Source organism: Brienomyrus brachyistius, chromosome 5 (genome assembly GCF_023856365.1).
Source record: "Brienomyrus brachyistius isolate T26 chromosome 5, BBRACH_0.4, whole genome shotgun sequence".
Classification (NCBI taxonomy): Eukaryota; Metazoa; Chordata; class Actinopteri; order Osteoglossiformes; family Mormyridae; genus Brienomyrus; species Brienomyrus brachyistius.
Genome location: NC_064537.1, coordinates 21,406,103 through 21,423,019, shown reverse-complemented (window position 1 = coordinate 21,423,019; position 16,917 = coordinate 21,406,103). Strand labels below are relative to the sequence as shown.

The 16,917-nt window shown below is 39.6% G+C and overlaps 3 protein-coding genes across 11 annotated transcripts in view; 2 read left to right on the top strand and 1 right to left on the bottom strand.

Moving 5' to 3' along the window:
* stxbp4 (syntaxin binding protein 4) overlaps positions 1-2,910 on the bottom strand; it is a 55,072-nt gene extending 52,162 nt beyond the window's left edge. For all 3 annotated transcript variants that reach the window (XM_049015592.1, XM_049015591.1, XM_049015593.1), the window contains exons 1-2: positions 2,678-2,910; positions 437-543 (exon numbers count right to left, since the gene is read on the bottom strand). The gene's annotated coding sequence lies outside the window, so the exon portion shown is untranslated. The remainder of the gene's footprint in view (positions 1-436; positions 544-2,677) is intronic.
* Positions 2,911-3,092: 182 nt separating this feature from the next.
* LOC125743031 (cytochrome c oxidase assembly protein COX11, mitochondrial) lies at positions 3,093-5,873 on the top strand. Of its 2 annotated transcripts, none has more exons than XM_049015640.1 (5): positions 3,093-3,239; positions 3,711-4,120; positions 4,325-4,480; positions 4,920-5,045; positions 5,406-5,873. In XM_049015640.1, the coding sequence occupies exons 2-5, from the start codon at positions 3,782-3,784 to the stop codon at positions 5,586-5,588; spliced, it is 804 nt and encodes a 267-aa protein (XP_048871597.1). In that variant the 5' UTR covers positions 3,093-3,239; positions 3,711-3,781; the 3' UTR covers positions 5,589-5,873. The 2 variants fall into 2 exon arrangements, with proteins under 2 accessions (XP_048871597.1, XP_048871598.1); XM_049015641.1 differs by having other exon boundaries at positions 3,124-3,230.
* Positions 5,874-8,509: 2,636 nt separating this feature from the next.
* Positions 8,510-16,917, top strand: part of rab40b (RAB40B, member RAS oncogene family) — a 33,291-nt gene continuing 24,883 nt past the window's right edge. Inside the window, exons 1-2 of one of the 6 annotated variants that reach the window (XM_049014072.1) lie at positions 8,512-8,616; positions 8,952-9,253. In XM_049014072.1, the coding sequence (XP_048870029.1) occupies positions 9,112-9,253 (142 nt within the window). In that variant the 5' untranslated portion in view covers positions 8,512-8,616; positions 8,952-9,111. Of the gene's footprint in view, positions 9,254-16,917 lie in introns of all 6 variants that reach the window. The other 5 variants (XM_049014075.1, XM_049014073.1, XM_049014074.1 and 2 more) reach the window with 5 other exon arrangements.

Here is a 16,917-nt window from a genome sequence, read left to right as displayed (position 1 = left end):
TAAACTATTAACATTCTTTGCATGTTAAAAAGCACAAACACTTATATGACACATTTGCAAACTGCACATAAAAATCACATTGTCCTACCATAAAACGCAAGTATCCAAAGACAAATAAAGCTACAAGTGGAAGAAATATCTGCCCAACGAGGCCAGTGCTTCTACGCAAGTGTCTTCATAAACATTTTCCCTTTCTTTCTAAAATGTAACAGGTTTAAAGTAGGAAACATACTGTACCAGTAAAGCAGAGACAAGCCATCAAAGTGCTCCGCTTCGACTGACGGCGGGAGCAAAGCCATCTCAAATCGAGGGCAGGCTATGAATTATTAAAAAGGCACTGAAGTAACCCACTTGCTAGAGATGATGGTTCAAATGAGGTTGGTCTCCGTAACTGAGTAGCAGAAATCCGCCTAGACAGTGACAGACACTAGCCTACCTTTCAGTTTAATCTCTCCTGATATCCCCTAGTCACATGGCCTGCTTCATATCTCCCTCTTAAGGCTCCATGATGATATGCTTCCAGTTGCATCTTTTTTCCACCATCTGTGACACAAAAAAAATAATGGCTTGATTTAATAATTTTGTGATTATTTGTAAATAAATGAAAATAAGGGAAATGAGACAAGATAAAGTGTTCTGTCCGGCATTAGGCTACATAACAGGTTTTTCAATGCTCTCATCACTTTGGGCTCAGCTCACAAATTTGCTAAAAAAAAAAAATCAACATCAAAGAAAAGACTAATTAATTGCTTTTACTCATATATGCAAAAATAGTTCCATTTGGATTAGTGAATATTGTGTGTTTGCTTCTTCTATGTGAGTACTTCCAGACAGTAATGATAGACTGGGTTGGCTGCATTACCAAGAAAATTAAAGATTAATTAAAAATTTAACTAAGAAAAATCCTGAACACATATACACACACTCCTATATTTTGAAATAACAAAACACACACACATACACACTCTTCTATATTTTGAAATAACAACACAAACATTAAATATGAAATGTAGCCTAAATAAAATACTATCTTTACAAAATAGCTTTACAAAATGTTTTATCACATATTTCTTGTAGAACTTTGTTGCATAACAGGGAACAGCAAGATCAGATTTTAACATTGCAATTTCATGCTTCTATTTCGTTTGGTCATGTCAGAATTCATGCATACACCTCCTCTGAGTTTCAGTATAACAGGAAATTTGAAAATTGCTGCCAATTGTTGTTTTGGATCATTTCGAGAAGAAAAAAAACTGAATAAAAACAATAAAGTTCCAGAACCGATGGTGCTTGGATCCATAATAAAACTACCCCCCTCCCCAAAACCATACATTACAGTATGTATTAGCCAATAATGGGCGGCATGGTGGTGCAGTGGTTAGCACTATTGCTTCACACCTCTGGGACCCGGGTTTGAGTCTCCGCCTGGGTCACATGCGTGTGGAGTTTGCATGTTCTCCCCATGTTGTCGTGGGGTTTCCTCTGGGTACTCTGGTTTCCCCCCACAGTCCAAAAACATGCTGAGGCTAATTGGAGTTGCTAAATTGCCCATCGGTATGTATGGTGTGTGAGTGTGCCCTGCAATGGGCTGGCCCCCCATCCTGGGTTGTTCCCTGCCTCGTGCCCATTGATTCAGGGATAGGCTCCGGACCCCCCGCGACCCAGTAGGATAAGCGGTTTGGAAAATGGATGGATGGATGGATGGATGAATGAGAGATATGCTGAAAACACCAATTTTCTAAATGATTGCTAAAAAAAAACATTATTACTCAACCAGTATCACATCAAGAGAATTACATGTTATTCCACATTAATTTTCCTGATTATGAAAAATACTGGTTATGCCAATTGACACAAACCAGCAATACCACCTGACCATGTTGTTTTTAAAGTCAAAGGCCATTGCTGAAATCAAGCATGACAGTCAACGAGGTCAATGTAGAAAAAACACCTAAAAACAAAAATTGTGAATACGTTTTTTATTGTCATTCCGTCCATCTATCCATCCATCTTCTGTTTATCCAGAGCTGGGTCACAGGGGCAGAACAGGGGGAACAGGGATGTCTATGATTTCAGTTAAGAAAATTATCTAGTACCCAAGAATCAGGGTAAAGACATGTCTGCCCGTGTGTCTGTCAGAACTTCTGTTTGTCTCCCACAATGGCTCTGGTGCAAACAAGAGGGCCCGTGTTGGAAAACTGCTCTCTCTCTCTCTCTCTCTCTCACACACACACACACACACACACACATTTGTATAAAACATTTTTGGGGACCCCCCATTCATTTCTATCGGCAAAACCCTAATACCAACAATGACAACCTTAACCTCCACCCAGTCCTAACCTTAACCATTAGTAACCAAACAAATTTTCTGATCCTAGTGGGGATCAAACAAACATCAATATAACAGATTTTTGTAATACAACGTCTGGCATTCACCGGATTCAAAACAGCAACCTTTCAACTGTTGGGACAGATCGCTTGCTTCAAACCCACCACTCCGCCCGCTATTAACGAGCTCAAACACAAATAGTGAACAAGTTGCCTCTGAACATTATGAAAGCAGCCCAAAAGCCCGCAACCTCCAAATTTTTACCTGCAACTGTATTTTCAAAATAGTTTAACTGGGCGCGAAAACTGCAAATATGGCACTCTTCAATAGCGTAACGTCACTCACCCATATTTAACAGATCTTGCTTATGGAACGTTACTTCAACAGCCTAATTTGATTTTGCCAGGGATAAGCAGATTTGCAACTGCTTAAAGAAATATAGTTATACAGACTGCATATAGATGATTGATGAGTAATATTAAAATACCAAAATACTGACAATCAACTTAGTACTGTAGGGGGTGAAAAAACATATCAAACGGTTACAGATAAATAGACACTAACGTTAATATATTCCTATCAGTGTCTGTCTCCGCTCAAGACAGAAAAAAATGTAGAAATCGCAACTTTACATGCCTCGCTTACAGTTAAATTTTTGTCTTAAATCATTCATTTCTTTTGTATGCTGTTTGTGTGATTCAGAGTCATTCGGCTGTTCCACACAAATTATAGGACCGTGCAAATGCTGTAAATGACTGAAACACACCTCACAGCGGAACTTGTATGTGACTGGTTTATGTTTCCGGGGATTGCTTTCGGGTCGGAACGTAGTCATGGCCGCGATTATAGGCCTAAGGTGTGTGTGCTTGAAGGGTGTTGATCCTTGAAGAGGACTGATGTAAGCCAGGTATTTTCTTAACTGTGATTATAAAAATGTCTTGTTGCGTCGCCATAACATAAGACATTAATTTCACTTCTAAAACGTTGCTTATTTGCTAGAGAAACTGAAGCAGAAATGTACTAGGTAACTAGCTATTAAAGTTTAATGTTGTCTTGTACACGTCATTTACACCGCTTATTATTTCTAGTGTCTGAGTTATCTGTTGGAATTTAGTTTATTTGGCAGGGCAGGCAACTAGACGGGCAATTTGAATTTTCTTTAAACGTTAAAGCCGGTTATCCAGCTAAAAATGTAGATGTAAGCTAGATTTATTTGACTAGGTAAAACATAGTTATGATGAGTTAATTTAACATCAAAGAGAATAGCGGACATGCATTTTGATAAAGTACTGTAAGAATATGAACTTCTACAGCTGTGCATTATATTAAAAAATACTGGTGATGAAATAGGTGTTTTTCTTTTTTGCATTTTTTGTAGGTCATCCTGCTTGGGATGGGTAATTAAATGAAGAACTTTTCAGATCAGTCTGCCATAATACATTAGTCGCCATGATATTTACTTCTTTCCTCCGGGAGACTTTGTGCAGAACAAAGAACTTAATGTTGTCAAGAACCTGTAGCATACACATTTGTACCAAGGCCATACAGAACATGATTAGTTCCAGAGGATTGTACCAGCATGCAAACCAACTCCTCTCTAGAAAGGCTTCCCATCGCCTCAGCAGCCAGGTACGAGGCGTGAAGAGCCGCAAGAACCCCCACACAGAGAGACAGGAGGAAGAGTGGAGGAAGAGAAATAGGACCGTCCTCACGTACATCGCTGCTGCCGGAGTGGGGATGATTGGCATGTCGTATGCAGCGGTGCCTCTCTACCGGTTATACTGCCAGGCAAGTTTTAAGTGGTTTACCTTCCTGCTCTCCCACTCCCTGTCTTGCAACACAAGAAAGATGTCTGTGTCCAAGATATGCATTCTGTTCGTGAAACTTTTAAATCATTTTGTGGTTAAAAGTTGTATTTAAAGCTTGGGGCAGCCTGTAAATGTGCGTTGGTCCTCTGCTTAGAGAACAACAATGTGTCATTCTCTATCCAAGACTTCAGGACTTGGTGGGACTGCTCAATCCAGTCACGATGCAGAGCAAGTAGAGAGCATGACTCCGGTGAAGGACCGCATCATCAAGATCACCTTCAATGCCGACGTGCATGCCAGCATGCAATGGAACTTCAAACCTCAACAGTCAGAGATATATGTAAGACCTGTGTGTTATAAACAGAAGGTCATATTTATCAACAGCTGGGCCTTATAGTTACACTAATAACATGAATTAGATGGTGGATCGGAGGGTATCACTGTCACCTTACAAAGCCAGGGCTGGGGATGCGAATCCACTGACTCTCTGTCTTTTCCTGAGTTGCACAGATTTTCTCCAGCTACTCCAGCTTCCTTCAACAATACAGTGGATTTCTGTGTCTAATTTGCCTACAATGTGTGATTGTGTGTGTGTGTGTGTGTGCGCGTGCGTGCGCGTGCCCTATGATCAACTGGCAACCCTTTCAGAATGTACCTCAGTCTTGTACTTTATGTTGCCTGAGACAGGTTCCATGCAGTCTGTGATCCTGACCAGGATGAGATGAGCAGTTATGTATTATTTTAAATTGAATTTACATGACATACTTCTTTTTTCCTAGGTTATTCCTGGAGAAACTGCACTGGCATTTTATAAAGCAAAGAATCCTACAGATAAACCTGTGATTGGAATATCCACCTACAATGTAGTACCTTTTGAAGCTGGACAGTACTTTAACAAAATTCAGGTAAAAACGGTAAACTTCACTAATCCACTTACCAGTGGTTTAACGTTAATGAAGGGATATTTAAGCACTTATATCAGGCTGATTTCATTTGCTGTTATGATACAGATTGGCAGAAGAGTAATTTTTTATTTTGGTACTTACCCCTGTATTAAGATTACAATCTGAAATAGTATTAGTCTAAATAAGATGACTGCCACATATTTAATCGCTTCGATAAGTGAATGATCACATTTTGAAAACCGTTTGTAACTGATCCTGTTAGTGTTATAGGTTTTCAGATTATATCTTACGGAAGTGCATTGAACTTAACTGAAATTGGAATGAATTGATGACACTGATGTGTTACTGTCTTTGCCTCAGTGTTTTTGCTTTGAGGAACAGAGGTTAAATCCCAAAGAAGAAGTGGACATGCCGGTATTCTTCTACATCGATCCGGAGTTTGATGAAGACCCCAGAATGGCAAAAGTCGACACCATCACGCTTTCTTACACTTTTTTTGAAGCCAAGGAGGGACAGAAGCCCCCCATTCCTGGCTATAGCTGACCTTTCTTCATTTGGAAAATGGACATAAACCAGTTCGGTGGTGATGTGGCACTTAATCAGATTTCTATTCAGAGAAATTTGAGATTTCTTTTGCCTTGTTGTTTAACAATGACAATACATTGTTGCGTCAATAAAATGTGTGTCTCTACATATGTATAAGAGGCTGAAAAGAGTCTTAATTTTAATGAAGTGAAAGCTTTCAATAAGTAAAATATGTAACCTGTAATTACAGTTCATGTTTTCCTTGCAAAAACATTTAATGTGATTAAGAAATATTTCTTTTAATTTCATTGTCTCTTTCATTGACACCTTTGTGTGTTATAGAACTTTAATCATTACTTATTAGATCACAAAAACCTGAACCTTTATCTGTTAAAATTTATATGGATTAATTTTTGAATTTCCACAGGATCCAGTGTTGCCTGCAACTATGTAAAGAAACCATTGATATCAAGTGCAGCTCATGTAAGGTTACATGGTGTTATAACTTGGCTATCTTAAAATGTCTAGAGAGTGAGTATTATATATTTTTTGCCCTCTTTCTCAAAAGAGAGGCTTGGATTGAAACAAAATTTTGTTTTACTCCTATTTTTTTTACAGTGACACAGATTTCTTTAGCTTTCTCAGTATATCCTAAAACTAGGTGTCCATTGTAATATGTCTAAACAGGTTCTTATCAAATTGATAATTCAATTCTGTCATGATTGCACCTCGATCCATCCATCCATCAATTTTCCAAACCTCTTATCCTACTGGGTTGCGGAGGGTCCAGAGCCTATCCCGGAAGCAATGGGCACGAGGCAGGGAGCAACCCAGGATGGGGAACCAGCCCATCGCAGGGCACACTCACACACCATGCACACCTTTGGGCAATTTAGCAAGTCCAATTAGCCTCAGCATGTTTTTGGACTGCGGGGGGAAATTGGAGTACCCAGAGGAAACCCCACGATGACATGGGGAGAACATGCAAACTCCACACATATGTGACCCAGGCGGAGACTCGAACCCGGGTCCCAGAGGTGCGAGGCAACAGTGCTAACCACTGCACCACCATGCTGCCCCTGATTTGCACCTATAATATTAAATTTAAGTGAAGGTAGTTGTCATAGATCATAGGTCATAGATTATAATATTAGTTTCTGGTTTAAGTCGTGTTTACATTTTATTTATTATGTGATGCATAAGCAAGGTAAATACAAGGAGCCAACTAGGCATAAGTGCAGCTAGGTTGAGCTCTCAATGGATAACTAGTAACAAGTGCTGGGTTGCCTGAGGATGAGCTTTACAATATATTACATAAAGACATTAGAGACACCTAGCAAATGATGTGTTCAAATCAAAGACAAAGTCAAATGAGTATCCTAGGATACTCAGGGGATCAACGAAGAGATGGCAAAAGGCAGCAGGACAGAGGTAGGAAGAGCTAGTTGAGATATACATGGGGTATATTTCTTGAAGTTTGGGAGGAACTCTGCTAAAGTCTAGAGAAATGTCTAGAGTTTAAATTACTTTTTTATGTGGCAAGGGGATCTCTAGGTGGCATTGGCTTGCTAACTGAAGAGAGTGAGTACGGATATAGGCTTTGATAAGGGACTTGGTGAAGTTGGGTGCTCTTCCATTACCAATTTTGAAAGACAGCACCAAAAGCTTGAACTTGATAAGAGTGAATTTAATTTACCTGTGCTAACATGAGAGAATTTCTGCTTGACCATGAAAAAATTAATGGTGGATCTGTTTAAACCTTTCTGCCAAACAGCCTTTTCCCACAGCAATGTAAGTAGTTTGCCTGTTTTATGCAGATTGTTATATAAAATTTTTCGTTCCGGTTATTGACTATAATGGCCATCAGAGGGCGCTCCTAATTTGCAGTTGTATTAGGTAAACACATAATCTCCATCCCCGCCCCCAGCTTCAAGTTCAGCATGTTGTAAGTATTAACCCAGAATATGTGATGTCAACGAAAATAGGCCATTCGATCGCACCCGTGAAAAACAAAATTCTCCATTTAAAAATCCTATTAAATAAACACATCGGTTTCCTTGCAAATTGCCAGTCTTCTGGGAACATTTTACAGGTCTTAGTGGAAAATGTTTTTCTTACCTAGAGAAAACAATTTGGTCTAAATACTTGTCCGAAACACAGTATGTAGGATATAAATGATAAAGCAATGTCATAGTCCATGGTGTACAATGTGTCAGCTATTCAGATGTAATTCAACCACTGGACGTTTTAAAACTTCCACGACTTATTGATATTCCAATGGAGCTGGAATATTCTGCGATGATAGTAACATGGTACGCATCTTCACGGATAATTGCATTGTTGTTCTCTAGGTGGGCAATAAAAAAATTTCGAGCTGCCATCCCTTACCCTAAAGAGGCGTACGTACATTTGATTGATTCGGTGCTCAGAGAGCTTTAATTACCAAAGCGTAGCCGTTTAATCGCTTATCAACATTTGATTCACCTTTTCGAGTAAAACTGCAAAATACGTCATCCATGTGTTTATTCTTTCTCGAAAACACGGTCAAATGTCATAGGTGTTCATCGAAGAATTAACGGTATTCGCAGTCGTCCAGCTCGGACACATAACTAACGAGCTGCGACTTCGTAAACAATAACAAACCAAGCCCCGCCCGCACGCTAGCCTCAGCCTCGGCTCTCCCACAGCCCCGGCGAACGATCAGCTAAAACTACCATTACTGTATGACCAACTTTATTATGCTGAGCGCAGAAACAGATCCAGGGTCAGCACTCGGGGGCTATACCTCATGGCCTGCACGTTAGTCACATCCTCCGTGTATTGACAGGGCTTTTATGGAAGTCTGACTGATGTGTGCAGTACCCAATCAGAAGAGTGAGCCTCCCTAGCAACTCAGCAAAGTGACCAACCATGAGCTTAGGTGGGTGGGGCTTCAATTACACCGCTGTCGACGGCTGTAGTGAAGAAACAGAGAACGCGTGAGCATAGAGCAGAGTGGCTTGGAATAAGGACATAAAAGGCGTAGGTGCGAATAAGCATTGGGCAGGTATTTCCAGTCGATGCTGGATAAAGGTTGCATGTGTAGGTTGCGGAGCTCTTCAGTGTAAAATTCTTAAACTTCGACTGCGAGAACAGATGAGATGTGGTGACTGACAACGAGCGAGCTATAATTTGACAGTTTGCAGTCATTCCCAAAGGAATGTTGTGGTTGACGCTGTTGCTGCGACACAGTGTGACAATTTTAAGGATCACCGATTACAGCAGACTGTAATGGATTTGCATGACGTCTTACGTTTGGATGTTATCTCGTTGGCACGACACTGACTGCGCACGCTTATTATGGATGTGTGTCTGTGAAGAGTAACTTACTTTCTCTGGCAGGTAGACTCCCATCGCATATTGACTGGGAAAGTTTGTGGGACGGTGACTTATATTCGTCTGTCAAAACGTGTCCCTTGGTACCAGGCTGACTTCGGCAAGTTGAAAGGGAGAATTAATTAAAGTGAACCATTATGGGACATCGGAGTGCTGTGCCGTGAGGATGAACCACCGCAGCAGTCCCGCAAAGGCTTACGATTTCCTATTGAAGTTTTTGCTGGTTGGAGACAGCGATGTGGGGAAGGGGGAGATTTTGGCGAGTCTTCAGGATGGAGCCAGCGAATCCCCTTATGGCTACAACATGGGTAAGTGACTCAAAAACAAGCCACATACTAGTTCAACCCAGATCATTTATAAACAAAATAACTAAAATGAATCTCTAATACTGTATGTGCCACCTGTTTGCTAGAATTACAGTGTTGATATATACTGCCTCTGAAACATTTATTTGGGGGTGGTAGTCTGGCGTTAAAAGGTATGGATATGTAATGTCATTCCTGGGGACAATAGAGTCAGTTGCTGGGTCTGATTCGTCACATGTGACATGTGTGATGTAAATACAATTAGCACATGCGTAAGAGGGGCGATTGATACGCACACGTGGGAAACGTCAAGCTCAAGTATCAAATTAAGGGTATGATCGACCTGTGCTGCTGGAATGATCCGAAAAAGATATATAAAGACATATAAAGTTAATAACGATATTTGTAAATATTTATGAAATGTCTAGATTACTTCTGTTTTTAATGTACGTGATAAAAGACTGATAAGTTGTATTGTTGTTTCCGTTTTTATATAAAGAATATTATATATAATATGAGAGATATTTTCACCCTCAGTAGTACTGTTATCTGACGTAAAACATGTCACCCTTAAAGAAAAGTCGAAATTGCAATATTAAGCCTGGTTAATAATAGTTGGTTATAAACGTAGACTGGATATTTTGGAAGTTATGCAGCTGCTGTTAAGGCTAAATGTAGTTACAGTGCTGTGTTCTGTTCTCTCTGTCAGGCTGAGTGTATTGATCTTTTGAATTAAGTAGTTTTTATGAGACACATTCATCCATCCATTTTCTGCAACCACTTGTCCTATTTAGGGTCATGGGGGGGGGGGGGGGGGTCTGGAGCTTATGGGCACAAGGCAAGAAGCAGAGTAGGATGGAGTGCCAACCCATCACAGGGCACACTCACATACCATCCACTCATACTTATGGGTAATTTGGTAACACCAAATAACCTCAGCATGTTTTTGGACTGTATGGGGGGGGGGGGGGGGGGTAAGCCCAGTGCATGACGACATGGGGAGAACTTGCAAACCCCACATATGGAGCCTTGAACCCAGGATCCAGACATGTGAGGGGGCAGCGCTATCCCCTGTGTCACCATGCCCCCCATGACCTGTAGTCTTGTAAGAATGTATTACTGGAAGTTTAAAATTCTTCTTTCCAGCACATCCTAGAGTATACTTCTAGAAAAGGGCCAATTTTTCTTAACTCCAAATAGTGTAGTTTGCAGTTGTAATTGATTTTATACAATCTGTCAGAACCTTGTATCTAAGGGAGCTTACAATCTGAATGGTGTCAGTGAGAAAACTTCAGGCTCATTACAGTTAGTTTATGCGTTGCAATCTCTTTTGATGAGCTGTTATTCAAGCTGCATACAACCCGTCTTACTTTCTCAAGTAAAAGAGTCATATGGTTCCCTCTTTTCGAATTAATTCTCGTTGCATTTAGGGTCTGGCAAGCTTTTAGGATCTGATGCCAGGTGACATAATGGAAAGTCCTTCCAAAAGCTTCAAATGCAAACTGAACAAAGAACACTGCTGAAGTGAAGGACCAGTTTACAAAAATGGTTGCAGCTTGTTTATCTTAGAATCGAAACAAAGGGCTTGGAAATGAACCAATTTGTGACATTGTGACATGATCATTGTTGATCAGTCAAACAATAAGGAATGCATATTCATCTATCTATCCATTCATCCATCCTTCCATCTTTTAGCTGCTTATCCTCGCTAGGCTCATTGGGGAGGGGGGGTGGTTGGTCGTGGTGGGTTGTGGTGGGGAGCTAGAGCCTTTCACAGGCAGCATAGGGCACAAGGCAGGAGAGTACACCCGGGGTGGGATGTGAACAGAATATGTATAGGCCTGATCCTTATAAAAGTAGACACAAGCATGGTGTCTAGTGTGCTGTGGACTTAAATATTCATCTTCATAGCTTTAAAAATGTAATTTGTGTTGAACATCATATATATGCCAGTACAACATATGGTTCATATATATATATATATATATATGCCAGTTTACTACATATGGTACATTATATATAGTACATATATGCCAGTATACTGCTTATGGTGCTCGAGGAGCATATGACTGTTATATTTTTCATATTAGCTTTTAATCAGATTTTTACATTTTGAGATATATTAGCAATTTGTTTACGATAGAGCTTTCCAAAATGCTTTAATACACTGTGAGAATAGTGACGTATCAAATGATCAAGGGTACTGTAGTGTCCATGTATATTGACCAGTTGAAGCATTCTTGTACATGATTTAGAAGAACTGTTGCAGCATGAACACTCAGTTCAAAGGCAAAGGCTGTGTCTTGCAGATATTACCAAGTATTTCAGTATGTTACATGGCAGTGTTTATGCAGGGCATGAGCGTCACTCTCCGGGGTGTTAAATTCTGATTATGTGTAAGAGCCATGGAAGCTCTTTTTCTGAGGAGGATGAGGACTGGGAGTAGGGGAGCCAGTTTCCCACAGCGTCGGGGGGAGAGAAGTCTGAATCTGGAGATCAGAATTGTCAATGCACATTTCTGAAATGAGAATTAAAAAAAAAATAACGGAATCAGCCAGTGATTGAGTTTGTAGTGTTTTATTTTTTTTTGGTAGCACTTTACTTGAGTGGGCACAAGTAACTTAGTAACTCAGTTACTACTCAACTAAAAATCATGAACAAATATAGTAACTGTCAGAAAAACATGCACCGTAATGACTGATTAATGATGAACGAACATAAGATCAGTATGTAACAGTTTCTAATCAATTGCTACATTAAGTTAGAGTATACTGCTATATTATTTGTGCCCGCTCAAGTAAAATGTTACCAGTTTTTAACTTGTATGTGTCCAGTATGTGCAGCATGTAGATATTACCATACTTTATGGATAATTTATGTGCATAGCATCTGTACTGTGCTTACAAATGAATGACAGGCTGGCTGTACGCCTTTACATTTAGGCCACACAAGCAGAGCACAGATAGATTAACTTTATCTCTATGCTTTTAGCATAACCTTATAACGTTCACAGGACACATTCTAGACGCATGTTAGAATACAAATGTTGTTGGTGAAAATATTTGTTGCTATAAAGTGCATAAATACTGATAAAAATAATCTGTCTCTGCTGTTTGTTAGTTGAATTGTCATTTTTTTTTTTTACATTTCCTGCTGTAGTTTTGATTTGTAGCAGTGGAGCGCAGTACATTACATGTAAAATGATATAAATGTAGAGAAAGTAGTCAAATTGTGTGATGTATTTTCTTCCCTACCGAGGGCTTAGCTGTGGCTCAGCCTAGCAGCTGGGTTTCCGGAAGGGATTTATGACTCTGAAATCCCAACTGTGGCCTGGGAACTGAGTGGAGAATCTGAACAATTCATTTGCAGCAGACTGCTGTATCACTTTACATATTAGTGCAGTGGATTGATAACACTGCATTCCTTGTTTATTCTCAGAAGTGTGGCTTTCTTAAGGTTTTACAAAAGAATAAGTACCGTTAACTCTCATCATCAGCCTTATGTAAGTTACTAGGAACCACTAACATGGGTGGTCTGTATTAGCCTTGTGTGATCTGACGATATTGTCGGCAATTGGTGATGACAAGTAACCCAGTATCAGTGTGTAACAGTGACTCATCAGCGATTGTTGCCTTGGTCAGGGAAGTAAACCTAGACTATACAAAAAGAACGATGGCTGAAAGACTAAAAAGAAGCAAAAAATGGCTATAATTTTTTAACTCCTAGTAGACTTGTAAAAGAATATTCAAAGTTTATGTTCAATTTACTTATTTACTTTAGACGAGTGGCTCTCAAATAATGGTACCCCCCCCCCCCCCCCCCCCCATCACTGGTATGCGGAGAACGTAATATTTTCTGAGTGGTATGTGATGTAAAAAGTTTGTTTTTAAATTATAATTTAAACCGGCTCTCAGAGATCAATCATTTTTCACAGAGACTAAAAAATGATGATTAACACAGCGCGCACATGTGTGTGTGTGTGTCTGTGTGTGTGTCTGTGTGCTCTAGTCTGCATACAGCCTTTTAAGCATTGAAATTAGTTTCATATGTCTGTCCATCTGATGTTTTGGAAATTGCCCTATATGTAGTTTTAACAGTTAGCATTAGCAATTGTACTATTTTTGCTTGTTACATTTTGGTTCAGTGTGCTTGTTTATGCTAGAAGTTTTGACTGCTCCCAGCTCAAGTGGCTCCCTTAAGTGAGCAACTGTAATAGGGCCCTTTGCAATGAGGCAAATGTCAGCAGAGCTGGCAGGATTAGAATCAAGTAGGCAGGTGGCGAATCTCATTTTAGACAATAGGGGGATTTCTACATATATACCCGCTCCTTTCATTGTTTTGGTGGCATCAGCACAAGCAGTACAAGACAGAATAGTGATAGAGTGGTAAGAATGGGGACGGAGCGAGGCGAGTCATAAGCACTGTCGTTTTCGTTCGGAGAAAACAAACAGTTTGAACAGTGCTCAAAACAGTGGCGTACAAACAGAATAACACACGAATGCTTGCATGTCACCTACATACCTGTCTGAAGTGTGTATACATACATCTATGCATCTATGGAAAGAGGATATTTAGGGTGCAAATTATTTGTCCATGTAAAAGTCGCGCATAAAGATTTTTTGTGTACTCTTTCAAATATTTTTACACAGGCAATATATTACAATAAAGATAAAGAAGTTGCAGCTCTGTAAGAGGTACTTTTAAAGTACTTTTTTTTCATTTTACTCTGTGATCTTGCTTCCCCCCTTGTTCAGATTTCATTGTATGGAAAAATCTTGCCACATCCTAGATTACCAAGAATTGCCATCATTTGATGATTTGCAGTATTTCAAGTAGCTGAAAAACCTGCAGTTCTGGACCTGAACAACGGGTCAAGGCCTGTTTCTTTAATCGCGATGAATGCCACAGACGTCATGAGAGACACCAAGGACAGGTGTCTCCTGGAAAGCATATACAAAATGATTTTGTCCATTTTACAGTGCGTATCCCGAGTTAACATGAATCCTGAACTTTCAATAAGATTGCTGTTTACCATCAAGACATGGCAGATTCTGATGGAGAGTGATGTTCACTGCACTTTATCCCGTGCAACGTTACATCAGTAGAAGTCCGGCATGGTCCTTGTTGTCTCAGCAGATGGTAAAGTTGAAGTCAGATTTTCTAAGAACCCAATTTGCATGGAGTCACAGTAATACATTTGTAAGTTACACAACTTACTTGCAATGAAGCTTTGTGCGAATTGCACAATGCAGTTGCTCTACTTTGCAGAAATGACACAGGCAGCATGCGTGTATATCCAGCCAGGAAAATAGCTTTTGCTTGCAGTGGAAGTTCACAAGGCAGTGCTGCTATGGTGTATGGTGGAGAATGGATGGGAGGTATTATTTCACAGACATTTGTGGTTTTTCCTGGCTGAAACATTATAGGAAAGTTCTAAGACCAACTGTTGGGAAGAGAACCACTATACTGTTTACATTTGTTTTGTTTTTTCCTTTCTTAGCTACAAAGGCCTAGGATACTGTGAGAAATCAAAGAAGCTAAATAGAGGCATTTTATTTGCAAAAAATAACATGATCGAAGAAGGAGTCCCTCTTAAATGCTTTAGGTTGTGTGTGGAAAGCTAGCTTACTTCTGCCAATCATATCTACAGTAAAGAGCTTAATGGATTTAGTCAAAACAATGTAGAAATACTTCTCAAACGTATATGTCTTGCAATCCAAATGCTTGTTGTAATAAGTGATTTTAATGCTTGTTCAACTGCAGACGGTCCACGCCAAAAGCAACAAATACATAGCAACAGTTAAAGGAAGCAATGGAAATGTGCGTGTGTTTAGAAATGTTCTGCCTGACATTGTAACCGACAGAATGTTGCTGCCGAGTGTCATTTTTTACACTATTCAAACAGATGGGATTTCTTAGCAAGAGCAACAGTCATGCTGGGTTTTTGATTTTGCAGCATGGTTGGTGGTTTTCTTTATTTGAAACTGGTCAAAGAGTCAGGCAGGTTGGATGTTCTGTGATATGCTATGGATGTTTCTGGTTGATTTCCTTAGTGTACTGTGTACACTGAGAGTACCTGATATTATCTGGTTGATACTATCATGCAGCAGTAAATTATGGCCGTTTTACAAAACAAAATCATGTCATGTAGGACATGGCCAGGGTTTACAAGAAAACCTGCTAGATGGAGATTATGGGTTGGCCTTGGGATGAGGACATAGCCAGACATATTTGGTAATGTGTTCCACTCTGAAATAAAGGTATTAATAATCAGTGACAGCTGCCCACATAGTAGAAAGCAGAAAAGCATGTTACCAGGATAGACTGCAGGATAGACGTCTGCCTCCATTCTGAGATGGTATAGCATAAGGTTTCGTATCATTTGTCGAGTGTGTCATTTTGAAGCAGGAAGTTTTGCAGCGAGACATGAAGTTGCCTCTGCTGTTGTGCACTTGATTCAAGCCTTCCTATATTAGGAACCTTAGGAACACCTGAGACCAGTCCAGGAAAGGAACAAGATGAATTAAGGACATGTGCAATTGCAACAAAAAAGTACAGAAGCAGCCTGTGTGGTGTTTGGATTTAATATTAAATAAGATGACGCAAACTCTATTTTCAGGTCTGTCATCTTCTGTGCATTTGTTGAACTATACTTAGTTAAGTGGCTTGTGGTGAGGTATTTTTAGATGACCTTTCACATGCTGAAATTGAAATGTTTTATTCAAGGGAACAACCAATTTGTAAGAATTTATTAAGGACACGTTTCCTGAATTGGATGTTTTGAAATGATTTAAGAATTTGGCGCCTTATTGTGTTTAAAATCCACTTATTACAATATGTAGCGTGTGTTAATTATTTAGAAGTGATCATTTTAGTTATCAAGCCACTTTTAAAGTTGTCTCTTTACTCAAAAACACTCTTCTCACAACCTGCAGTACCACTCAAAAGTTCAAGTACATTCATCTGAAACCATAGTTATCTGTGCTTTAGATAATCAAACAGACTGTTTACACTTGTCAGTTAACAAGATGGGAAGTTAGTCTTATGGACTATTGGGTCAAAGTCTGAAATGTGGACAGAAGAGTCAAAGCGAAGTGTCCCTTAATCACCGTTCATTTCCAGGAATTACTGTGGTTGAGCTGGGAAGACCTGTTAGCTGATTTCCTGCCTCGTGTTTGTGAAGCTCTGAGCAAGTAATGTGTATTTTAATTTTTCTGATACTTACAGAAAGTATATATTATCACCATTGTCTAGTACCATGGCTGGTTATGGTTGTCATAGCAAGCAAAAGATATACATTTTACTGTTCCTATATGCATTTTATTAACTCTGTACAGTATATTATATTCTATAATTAAAATTTAATATTTGATCCAATTTGCCTTACCCTTATTTATCTGCATAATCTGGTTTCTCAAAATCATCACAACTGAATTACCTTTGTGCAACAGCTCGGCGAGAGAGAAGTTAAACACACCATTAGTGCATTCTTGGACTTTATTAGTTTTCCAGCATTTTAGTCATTTTCAGTCTGGTCTCTGCCTTGGCTGCCCATGGTACCTTCCCAGTCTCATTGTTCACTGTACTTCCAGTCAAGCTGATTGCCCTTTTTATAGACTACAGGGCACTTGGAACTTACGCATAGAATATCACCTTTGTACTAACTG